Genomic DNA, 11847 nt, shown 5'->3' with positions numbered 1-11847 from the left:
CCCCAAATGTTATGAACAACTCAAGGTTGTGAATGACATGAAGGACTCTAGATCGTGATATTAGGCCTACATATGTTATGAACAGCTAAGGACTATTATTGACATGAACGACTCCGAGTCCTGACCTCAGGGCTTTAGATGTTATGAACAGCTCAAAGCTATGGTTGATATGAACAAATCCAGGTCATGACCTTAGAGCTCTAGATTTTATGAACAACTTAGGGTTGTGGATGACATGAATAACTTTAGGTCATGAGCTTAGGTCTCTAAATACTATGAACAACTTACAGTTGTCGATGACATGAGCTACTCTAGATCATGATCTCAGAACTCTAAATGCTATAAATAGCTAAGGATTATGGATGATAGCAACGACTCCAAATGCCAAAAGCTCAAGCCTCTATATGCTATGAATAGCTCAGGGGTATTGATGATATGAACGATTCTTGGTCGTAAGCCCATGGATTTAAATGTTACGAACAGCTCAGGACTATGGATGACATGAACGACTCTAGGTCATGAGCTAATGGCTCCAAATGCTATGAACAACTCAGGATTGTGGATGATATGAACGATTCTGCATCATGAAATTAAGCCTCTAAATGCTATGAATAGCTTAGGGTTGTAGATGACATGATAGACACTAGGTCGTGAACTCATGGCTCTAGATGCTATGAACAGCTCAAGGTTATGGATTACATCAATGACTCCAGATCGTGAGCTCAAGGCTCTAGATACTATGAACAGCTTAGGGTTGTGGTTGACATGAACAACTTTGGGTCATGAGCTCAATGCTCTAAATGCTACAAATAACTTCGTGTTGTGGATGACATGAACTACTCTAGGTCATGAGCTCGGGTCTCTAGATGTAATGAATAGATAAGGGTTGTGGATCACATGAACAACTACAAATCATGAGCTCAAGGCTCTAGATGCAATGAACAGCTTAAGGTTGTGGATGACATGAACGACTTTGAGTCATGAGCTCAATGCTCTAAATGCTATGAACATCTTAAGGTTGTGGATGACATGAGCGACTCCATGTCGTGAGCTTAGGGCTCTAGATGCTATGAATAGCTCAACGTTTTGGATGACATGAACGACTCATGGTCATGAACTTAGGGTTCTAGATGCAATGAATAGCTCATGGTTGTGCATGACATGAGCTACTCTAGGTCATGAGCTAGGGCTTTAGATGTTATAAATAGCTCAAGGTTATGGATGATATGAACGACTCAGGATCCAATGAGCTCAAGCCTTTAGATGTTATGAATAGCTCAGGGTTATAGATGATATGAACGATTCTTGGTCATGAGCCAATGGCTCTAAATGCTATGAACAGCTCGGGTTTGTGGATGACATGAACAATTCTAGGTCGTGAGCTAAGGACTCTTAATGTTATGAATAGATCAAGGTTGTGGATGACATTAGCAACACAAGGTCGTGAGCTCAGGGTTCTAAATGTTATGAACAACTCAGGGTTGTGGATGATGTGAGCGACTCATGGTCATGAGCTTAGGGCTCTAGATGTTATGAAAAGCTCAAGGTTGTAGTTGACATGAACGACTCCGGGTTGTGAGCTCAAAGCTCTAGATGCTATGAACAACTTAAGGTTATGGATGACATGAACGACTTTGAGTCATGGGTTCACGGCTCTAGATACTATGAATAGCTTAAAGTTGTTGGTTGACATGAACAACTCTGGGTCATGAACTTAGGGGTCTAAGTGTTATGAACAGCTTAAGGTTTTGGATGATTTGCATGATTCTAGGTCATGAGCTCAAGGATCTAGATGTTATAAACAACTCAAGGTTATGGATGATATGAACGATTCTAGGTTGTGAACTCAAGGCTCTAGGTGAAATGAATAGCACGGGGTTGTGGATGAAATAAACAACTTCAGGTCATGAGCTTAAGGCTCTAGATGATATTAACAGCTCAGAGTTGTGGATGATATGAACAACTCAGGATCTATGAGTTCATGCCTCTAGATGCTATGAATGGCTTAAGGCTGAGGATGATTTGAATTATTCTTAATCGTGAGCCCATGGCTCTAAATGCTATGAACAACACAGGGTCATGGATGACATGAACGAATCCGGGTGTTGAGCTAAGGGCTCTAGATGCTATGAACAACTCAAGGCATTGGATGACATGAGCGACTCAAGGTTGTGAGCTCAGGGCTCTAGATGCTATGAACAGCTCAGGGCAGTGGATGACATAGCGACTCAAGGTTGTGAGCTTAGGGCTCTAGATGCTACAAGCAGTGCAGGGTTGTGGTTGACATGAACGACTTCCAGTCATGAGCTTAAGGCTTAGATGCTATGAACATCTCGAGGTTATGAATGACATGAATGACTCAAGGTCGTGAGCTTAGGGCTTTAGATGCAATGAACAACTTAAGGTTGTGGACAACATGAGCTACTCCAGGTCGTGAGCTTAGGGCTCTGGATGTTATAAACAGCTCAGGGTTGTTGATGATATGATCGACTCAGGATCCCATGAGCTTAGGCCTATAGATGCTATGAACAGCTCAGGGTTATGGATGATATGAACAATTCTTGGTCATGAGCTCAAAGCTCTAAATGCTATGAACAGCTTAGGGTTATGGATGACATGAACAACTCCGGGTCATAGGCTTAAGGCTCTTGATACTATGAACAACTCAAGGTTGTGGTTGACATGAACGACTTTGGGTCATGAGCTCTGGGCTTTAGATGCTATAAACAACTCAAGGCTGTTGAATAGATGAACTATTTGGCTCATGAGCTCAGGTCTATAGAAGTTATGAACAACTCAGGGCTATTGATTATATGCACGATTCTAGGTCATGAGCTCAAGGATCTAGATGTTATGAACAGCTCAAGGTTGTGGATGATATAAACAATTTTAGGTCATGAGCTCAAGGCTCTAGATGCTATGAACATCTTAGGGTTATGGATGACATGAATGACTCCAGGTTGTGAGCTTAAGGCTCTAGATGCTATGAACAGCTTAGAGTTGTGGTTGATATGAACGACTCAGGATCCAGTGAGTTCAGGCCTCTAGATACTACGAACAACTCAAGATTGAGGATGATCTAAACAATTCTTAGTCGTGAGCCCATGGCTCTAAATGCTATGAACATATCATGGTTGTGGATGGCATGAATGACTGAAAGTCGTGAGCTCAATGCTCTAGATGCTATGAACAGCTCAAGGCTATGGATGACATAAGCTATTTTGGGTCGTGAGCTCATGGCTCTAGATGCTATAAATAGCTCAGGGTTGTAAATGATATGAACGATTTGGGATCCCATGAGCTTAGGCCTCTAAACACTACAAACAGCTCAAGGCTATAGATGATATGAACGATTCTATGACGTGAGCCCATGGCTTTAAATGCTATGAATAGCTCAAGGCTGTGGATGACATGAACGACTCCGGCTTGTGAGCTAAGGGCTCTAGATGCCATGAGTAGCTCGGGGCTATGGATGACATGAGTGACTCAAGGTCGTGAGCTTAAGGCTCTAGATGCTATGAACAGCTCAAGGCTATGGATGACATGAACAACTCCGGGTTGTTAGGTCATGGCTTTAGATGCTATGAATAGCTTAGGGTTGTGGATGACATGAGCAACTCATGGTCGTGAGCTTAGTGCTCTAGATGCTAGAAATTGTTCTGGTTCCTCTTTCATCTTCTCTTTGTTTCCCGAGCCTCTAGTGAGTTACAGACAGAGTTCAAAAAGGTCAAATATTTAATGATTCCATCATTCATGATTGAGTTGCGAAAACTTCTAGATAAGCATCCTACATTTGAAATGAATTCTTTCTAGTTAAAGAATTAACCTAGATCCAAAACCCTAGACTTATTTTACCTATGTCTCATCTTAAAAGTCTTTAACTAGTCATAAGGTGGTTAAGTGTCATTAGAATCAAACACTTTCAGATCAATACATTTTTGGAATGTAATCGTGGACTCAAACTAATAAATTAACATATCCTAATATTTAGAAAATAAAAGATATAGCATCCTTTGTTATATTATAGATTAGTTTTATAAAAATATGCTCATAAGTGGTTATTCAATTAGAATTGAGACAAACCTAAGAAAATTGAGAAATTTTAATTAACTCAATTTTAAATTCATTAAATTATATTTTAAAAAATATCTTTCTTTTCTTAAAAGAAAATTTAAATTAAAAGTCTTCATCTTTTAACTACAAAAGAATCTAGTTGACAAAATTCCTTTTCTCGTTATACCCAAAGATTAAAAATAAACTGAAAATGAAAAGAAAGTTGCTCTTGTCCGATTATGAATTCATTAACCAGTTAAATATGTCGACATCTATTAATTATTTTGCTTCTCCAAAACTTCTTCCTTGTTTAAAACCGTTTCAATGGTGACAAGCTAAACTATTTTAATTGTTGATTGGATTTCATGGTTGTGGATGGTGGATAACATAAAATAATATTGCTACTGTTTCCAGTATTTTGACAAGTATGATAAAGTGGAAAGAAAAAACTAAAGAGCTCGTAAGGACATATCCTATGAAATCATTCTTTCTTCACGGAAAGAATGTTTCTTTTTCTTTTTTTGGTTTGTCAAACTTCTTTTTCTTTCTCTCATATTCTGCAATGAACTTAGCAAATAAAGAAAGAAAAGAAAGAAACATAAAGGAAAAGAATCAAGTTTGGTAGGGATAAGGATAGGTAGGTGGATTTTTGGGTTAACCGTTTAAGCTTTTTATACGGAGGTAACTACCTGATGACGGATTTCCGGCTTTAGTTGCTTAGAATCGTTTTTAAAAACTGATCCGCACTAAGGAGTTGTGGTTTTAAGACCTTATTGTACTTGTTTGCTTTAGAGGTTATAGGTGCATAATATTTTTTTTTAATAAAAGAAATGAAATGTTTAGTGATTGTTTGAATATTTTTTTTTAAAAAAAAAAAAAAAAAAAAAAAAGTTGATGGCAACTTCATTCTTTAAGACTTGTTTTAAAAAAATAGTAATTTTTAATTTCTTTTTTTTTAAAATGAAATATATAAAATAAATTCATACTTTTTTATATGAAAGTTATTTCCTCTCAGTATTTCTTTTTCATTTTTTTTGAAGGATAAGTAAAAAGATTCCAAAATTTGTATTCCTCGATAATTTAAATGTTTAGACAACCAAAAAATCTAAAGTAATTTATATATATATATATGAAAATCTTTGTCACGGAGTGTTTTCTAGAGTCTAGGAGCTGTACCACTTACATTTTTCTTTCAACTTCGAGAAATCCAAGGATGGAGGAAATTCTACATATTTTCCGCATGCTTATGACTCAGCTCTCAAATGAAGGAGGGGATTTCACGTATAGTGCATGGAAAAGAAAAATGGTACAATTATTAGGCATCAGAAAAGAGAAGATTGTAGTCCACCTAGTAAATCAACTTTAAAAAGTTTTCAAATGTTAAAAAAGGAAGAGGAAAAATGTGGTTTTGGGGGACCCTGGAGAAAGTGGTGGCTCCTGCTTTTGCCAGTTGCCACCATAATGAGATGCCAAACCCATGTTCTATGAATCTGAAGCCACACGTTTAATATTTTCCACCCGATAAGATCAAATAGTGGACAAGTTAAAGGCAAAGCTTATCATCGAGAATCCATTGAGCCAAAAGTTATATATAAGTAGAACGTGCCCAACTTACTTCAAATGGATTTGTTTTCAGGAAGAAAGCGAAATGGGTATCAAAGGAGTCGGCGTGTTGCTCATCCTAATTTTCTCCCACCTTTGCTTTCCTGCATCTCCTTCTCCCTCGACTCATCAGCACACCATCTTCCCATCAGGTTTCTCCTTTCTCCCTCTTTTTCTCTCTTTCTACCATGTCAATATATACGGTTTGCAGCCATGGTTTGGGTTTCTTTGGGAGAAGAAGATTGCTTGGTTGATTTAAAATTGAAAGCAAGTGTAACTTAATAAACTGAAGAGCAAAATAAACTGAAGCTTCACTTTCCTTTCTGATTTCACCCACCAAGGTTTCAGTTGCTGATGTTAAATGTAAGTGATAGCAGGTGGAGTAGCCGCCATAGCACGTTCATCATAAGAAATGAGAGTAGCTTCTTTGTTGGAGTTCTGTTTCAGAAAGGGGGAAAAATTATTCAACTGCAAATGGTGGTGTTCTTTTATTCTCCTTAGAAATTCCCTTCACTATTCCAAAACTTCGACTACCTTTTCCTAGTGGGATTTTGCTCAGATTTGCAACAGAAACATTCTTTACCTTTGTACTACGAAAACAGGTGGTCTTTTTGGGTCCCAAACATTTATGGTAACCCTATACTAGAACTGAACCATTGACACTACCGTCACTCAGGGGACTCCTGAGATAACCAAAGCACTTTACCGACTCAAATCAGACCAACTGAGTGGTGATGGACACATTATTGGATATCCACAGAATCCTAGAGGGGATGGAAAAAGAGTTCAAAGATGGTTTTTTCCCCATTTCAGAGTAAGACACCACTTTTCCCACAACCACCACTAATTGCAAAATCCCACCAAAATAAAACCCATGATTAGATTTCACATTATGAGAAAAAGGAAACAGATGAACTCAACAATATCCTATTTACAGTTCCTTTGCAGGAAAACAACTTCCGAGAAGGAGTAGCAGATGAAAAAGGCAGTGGTGCTAAAGAGGGAAGACACCGGGTGATACACAGCATTAAGATCGGCCATGGTCATGGTGCTGCTGGTGGTGGGGGTGAAGCAGTGGCTAGCCGATCACCTGGCAGCACCAGTAACGGAGAAACTGGAAACAATGGCGAATCTACTACAACACCTACATCTCAGGGAGGCACAGCAGTTATTCCAGTATACACCGCTGGTGCTGTGAACAACCACCGCCCTAATGCGCACCATGGTGCGGCTAGCCTCAACCAGCAAAGCTTAGGACCACTCAACCTATGTGCATCTGTCTTGGCAATTCTTGTTTTGCACGTATATTTAGTGTGTGGAAACTAGATTCAGCCAGCTGCAGCGAACAAGAAAGTGATGGTCTAGGATGTATAGAATACTGTTGTTCTTCCTTTGTAATGTCTTTTGTTCAGTTTTTCCCTGTGGATGCTACCAAAATACTACATCTTGTATTAGTCTTTTGTGTATATTCCCCTCATGTTATATAGTCATGTAAGAGTAGATCATCCTACTTGTTCATGTAACCGATGCAAGGTTGGAAAAGCAGCCTAGATATGTTAGCTTGCAGAAAAGCCAAATTTGCTTTCGACTTTGAGATTGGAGCTGATCATAATGAGGAAACAACAAATGAAAAATGAACAAATGCTGCATCAAGTATGAAACAATGATTAGAAGTGCACAAAAATAAAATTACAAAGAGACAGAAAGGTACCAAGTAATCCAAGTAGAGGTATAACTCCATTCATCAGGAAATTAAAGGTCAGAGTAGTAATGAAAGTGCATGGCAGAAAAGTAAAAGACGGCCACATCAAACTAAAGGTAAAATAGTGGCTTTTGCACTCTCCCTTTCTGTGAAACTGTCCAATCCCATAATACCAAAGCAAGGCCCCAAGAAGATGTCTACACAGGGCTCTAAAACAACACATTCTTTTGCAGGGTAACTGGGTAAGAGTTCTATCAAAACAAAACTACAGACAGGAAAACCTGAATGCCTACTTGAACTGACTCTAAAAGCTAAAATTTCTTTTAGCCATAAAATAATCCAGTACAAGTCTAATGATTTGAGCAATAGAAACATGGTCATATTGGCAAAACATGTCACATTCAGTAAGACATTCTGAATAGTTCAAAGACCATTGACCAATGCAAAATACTTAGGATGATGGTTCTAATATGTTTTAGGACTCGTAAATAGATTCAAGCAAATACGGAGAAAATCTGATAGGCGCTTGCCTCATTTAAATTTAACTTCATTTCAGAGAAAGACATCTTTCCCATATTGGAATTGATCTCACCTAATAACAAAAGATCACCAAATTAAAAGCCATTATTGGGAGAATACTCACTTAAGGCCAGCTTACAGGATTTTAATGCCTATGAAGGCTATTTTCTGCACAGCCCCATTCTCCAAAGTAAAAGTCCTACTCTTCACATATGGGTGGTGTAGCCTATGAACTCTTAGTTCCTTTGCAGGAAAAAGAGGAGAAAAAGATAGTAATAAAAATCACTGAAGTGCTAACGGTGGATTAACATAAATAGCAGGCCCCATAAATAGAAGCAAAGATGGGGGTAGCAGAGGCATGGCTGGTAGGCTCAAGCAGTGGCAGCTAATCAACTGGCACTCTTGAGAATGGGAACAACGTCGCTTCTACATCTTATACTCGAGAAGGCACAGCAAGCATTCCTGTATTCTCTGCTGGTGCTGCTAACAACCACCACCCAAAATGTCTGCTAACCACAACCAGAGCTGCTAAGGAACTCTCACCTTGTTTGCAGTTGTATTCATGTAATTCTTGTGTTGTGTGTGTGGGTGTATATATATATATAGTAGTTCCAGTGTGGATTTGGAAACTAGATTCAACCAACATTATGAATGAAGAAAGTGATGCTTTAGGCTGTACAGATCACTACTCAACCTTTGTAACATTTTTTTTGGATAGGCAAACTTTGTTTCCTCCTACTGTCTCATCAATTTTCCTGTGAATTCTTAAGATTTGAGCATTTCAGAAACATAGTCGAGGAGATGAAATTTTCCATACTGAGTAACAAGGTCCCAAGAAGTTTAAGAACATATGACAAATGCAAAAATAAGTATGACAAATGCAAAAATAAGTATGACAAATGCAAAATACTTACTATGACAATTTTAACTTTTAAGGCTTGTATTTAAATAGACCAATATGAGTATGGCAAACAATTCAGTAAAACAATAATATAAGAATTGATATCACAATGACATGCATTGACTCAGAAATTGGGTAGAAAGTGGTGATCTACACATTCCAGTAGCTAAAAACAAAAACAGAGCCAATTTTCTCAACAATGTTTTATAGAAAAAGAAAACAAATCAAAGGGGAATAACTATCTTTTGTTAGTTCAAAGAAAAATAGTACATTCTGGCTACTAGTGATTGGTGGCCCTGGTGTAAATCTGTTGGCTGGCATGAGCAGATATCATCCTAATGGAACCTCTCGCCATCAAATCCTTGATTGCTTGACGTGCTAATGACCCATTGACCTGAAGATTGTAAAGGAGGAAAAAGAAAGAACATTGTAAATTACCTAACTAAGAAAACTTGATGCTGGCATTTGCTCAGTAGATGATAACAAACATATCAACTTTAAGTAAAAGAAGATAAGTGAGGCCCCCTTAGTGGGGGTGGGGGTGGGGCTGATGGATTTAAAGGGGGCCTAACCATAAATATAGAGGGTAGGTGGAATCAAGGCCCATTGCTGAAAACTGTGTTATCATACAGTATTTGAATAAAGCAAGCAGAGGCACTTACATAAATTTTATATCAACTCAAACATGATCATGAAAAATTCTTTCTTTTCACTTTTCAACAGTTGATACTATTTAGCTTCATCATGAAAGCCGCCATAAAAAACTGCACATAACTGCAAAACAGGTCTCAGTGGACAACCTACTACCATACACTATGATAAATGGATCATTCAATTTCACCCAACGTACCCATGCCCACATGGGCCAGGGTATCAGATCCTTAACGAATACTCCTATTTTACTATGGGTATGGCTGTTTGAATTTTTCATTCATATTTTATTCTTTTAACTTTCTATAACTTTCTAAGCAATAGTTACATTAGAGAAAAATAAGAGTTCGCTGAAAAGTGAAATTTTGTAAGAAAATTCAGGTATACAAGGTAAAAAAGGGATTAGATGAAAAACAAAATGGTAGATTTTAAAAAGGATATCTTCACTTCCAATTTATTTTTAATTGAATCTTCTTTTTTTTAACTGAGTCCCCTCATTCTAAAAGTTGAATTGTGAAGGATTTGATACCAGGACACATACCCGTATCCAATGCTCATACTTGAACCCATGCAACATAGATTAAACGCACAAACCCGTTCATTTGAAATGCCAATAACCCAACCAAAGAGATACTGACGAATGGATGAATGGTATAAGATAAAAACTGCATCTAGAGTTTCCTCTCAACATAGATATATCACAATTCACAAATTTCACATGTTTCCTTCCCTTGAAAGGAGCCCATCAACTAAATCTAAAACACTCCATGCAATCTAGGTACTAATTTATTCATTTCTCAAAACTAAACCAACAGTAAATTCAAAGAGAGGAAATTTTAACAAAGCGACCATTATCTCAATGCATAATGGCTGAATATCTTTTCGCTTGCAAGGATTAGACAACCAGTATCCAAAACCAAGATGATATAGACTCACAAGGGTATTACGGCATGCTAAAATTAAAATAACTCTCCTGGGGTTGTCCCTGATATTTTCCAAAAAGCACAAAGGGAGTATAATGTTGTACCAATAGAATTGTGAACCACCATTATACATACATTAAAACATATGCAACACACAGAAAGAAAAGGAGCACAATTTAGAATATTACCCTCAGCCTGTCTGATAGGATTGAAGGAGTAATAAGCTTGTACTTGGGAACCTCCAAAAGAAGCTTATCATAAGTTCCTTGGTCAAATAGAACCATGTTGTTCACCTTCTCCTTTTGCTTACCTTTGCTCCATTTCTGCATACAAAATACTAAAATTTCTAAGACAATCAAATGAATCCTCAATGTATACCAATAAAAGCCTAAAAACAAGTAAACAATCTTATTGTCGTTTTGGCAGCAGATAAAAGTGGAGGTCAAAATGGAGAGCTCATGTCAAACAGTTGCCTTTGTCAGAACTAAGTGTTGTGCGTGTATTCTTTTTCTTCATCTTCCTGGGTTCCCAACACTAATAAACAAAATCACACTTGCCTTCTTTTCTTACATTCTCTTGGCAAACAGTCTTATCAAGACAATGAAAACCCACAAAATCTCAACATAAGATCCATCATTTTCTCACTTCTAAATCAATCCAGAGTATAAATAGAAAGAGATCAAAGCCAGCCATATATGCAACAATAATAAGAAAAATAAACTCAAGAAGCGAGTCCAAGCTCAAAAAACCTAACCCTAACACTATAAAGGTACCTTCTTTTTCTGTTTTCCTCCGCCAGATTTGGCAGGCTTCGAAGAAGGTGGAGGAGCCTTTTCTTTCTTTGGCGCCTACAATACAGACCACATAATTATCGTCAGAATAATAAAATCAAAAGGAGCCATTTGGTTGCCAAGAAATTACTTGAAATCTGAGGCCAAATCTCCATCCTTTTCTTATGATTTCTCAGCAACCAAACAGAGCATTATCCGAGTCAAAATACATGTAGAATTGCTCAGGAGTTTACCATAACAAAGTCAGATCTCGGAGTTTCAGAAAATGGAGGAAGATGGGAGTAGCCTCAGTGAAAACATATAAAGCTAGGGTTTTGAGGGGGGAACGAAAGAATGTGTTTGGGAATAGGATTGGGGAATAACTCGGATAAGTGTATCCATGTTCTGAATAAATCCATTGCCAACCAAGTTGAATGTTGCAAACCACGGTAACTATCCGGACAAACTCTAGAGTTTTGTGGAAAAATAATCCTGTTTGAAAAAAAAAATTCTTAGATCTAGGTTATTATTTTTCTTAACTTTTTTTATCTAAAGATCATAATTATTAATTACGGTTTAATTGTGGTTTTAGCTTTAAGTTGAAAACGATTATGACTTTTAAAATCATATTTGATTACAAACCATATTTGATTACCGTGATTTTAACTTTAAGGCGAAAAATAATAATAATAATAATAAAATGTATAGGGATGCATTACTTTTGTG

The 11847-nt window shown here is 37.4% G+C and overlaps 2 protein-coding genes across 3 annotated transcripts; one reads left to right on the top strand and one right to left on the bottom strand.

Moving 5' to 3' along the window:
- The first annotated feature begins 5467 nt into the window (after window positions 1–5467).
- LOC100265438 (uncharacterized) lies at window positions 5468–7243 on the top strand. Of its 2 annotated transcripts, none has more exons than XM_002269480.5 (2): window positions 5468–5807; window positions 6593–7243. In XM_002269480.5, exons 1-2 carry the CDS (start codon window positions 5702–5704, stop codon window positions 6979–6981), a joined length of 495 nt encoding a protein of 164 aa, XP_002269516.1. In that variant the 5' UTR covers window positions 5468–5701; the 3' UTR covers window positions 6982–7243. The 2 variants fall into 2 exon arrangements, with proteins under 2 accessions (XP_002269516.1, XP_010658867.1); XM_010660565.3 differs by having other exon boundaries at window positions 5646–6469.
- A 1608-nt stretch (window positions 7244–8851) lies between these two features.
- Window positions 8852–11610, bottom strand: LOC100265344 (small ribosomal subunit protein eS25). The gene is made up of 4 exons (XM_002269648.5): window positions 11376–11610; window positions 11125–11199; window positions 10540–10674; window positions 8852–9171 (listed from the first exon to the last, which is right to left on the bottom strand). Exons 1-4 carry the CDS (start codon window positions 11376–11378, stop codon window positions 9058–9060), a joined length of 327 nt encoding a protein of 108 aa, XP_002269684.1. The 5' UTR covers window positions 11379–11610; the 3' UTR covers window positions 8852–9057.
- Between the last annotated feature and the right edge of the window lie 237 nt (window positions 11611–11847).

Source organism: Vitis vinifera, chromosome 13 (assembly GCF_030704535.1).
Source record: "Vitis vinifera cultivar Pinot Noir 40024 chromosome 13, ASM3070453v1".
NCBI classification, from domain to species: Eukaryota; Viridiplantae; Streptophyta; class Magnoliopsida; order Vitales; family Vitaceae; genus Vitis; species Vitis vinifera.
This window is presented reverse-complemented; position numbering and strand designations above follow the sequence as displayed.

What these genes read in the sequence shown, in the direction of transcription:
- LOC100265438 (XM_002269480.5), top strand. Translation starts at nt 5,702, where the DNA reads ATGGGTATCAAAGGAGTCGGCGTGTTGCTCATCCTAATTTTCTCCCAC. An exon ending in GCACACCATCTTCCCATCAG is followed by an intron (nt 5,808 to 6,592) that starts GTTTCTCCTTTC and finishes TCCTATTTACAG; the next exon opens with TTCCTTTGCAGGAAAACAAC.
- LOC100265344 (XM_002269648.5), bottom strand. An exon ending in GAGGAAAACAGAAAAAGAAG is followed by an intron (nt 10,675 to 11,124) that starts GTACCTTTATAG and finishes TTTTGTATGCAG; the next exon opens with AAATGGAGCAAAGGTAAGCA. An exon ending in TCCTATCAGACAGGCTGAGG is followed by an intron (nt 9,172 to 10,539) that starts GTAATATTCTAA and finishes TACAATCTTCAG; the next exon opens with GTCAATGGGTCATTAGCACG.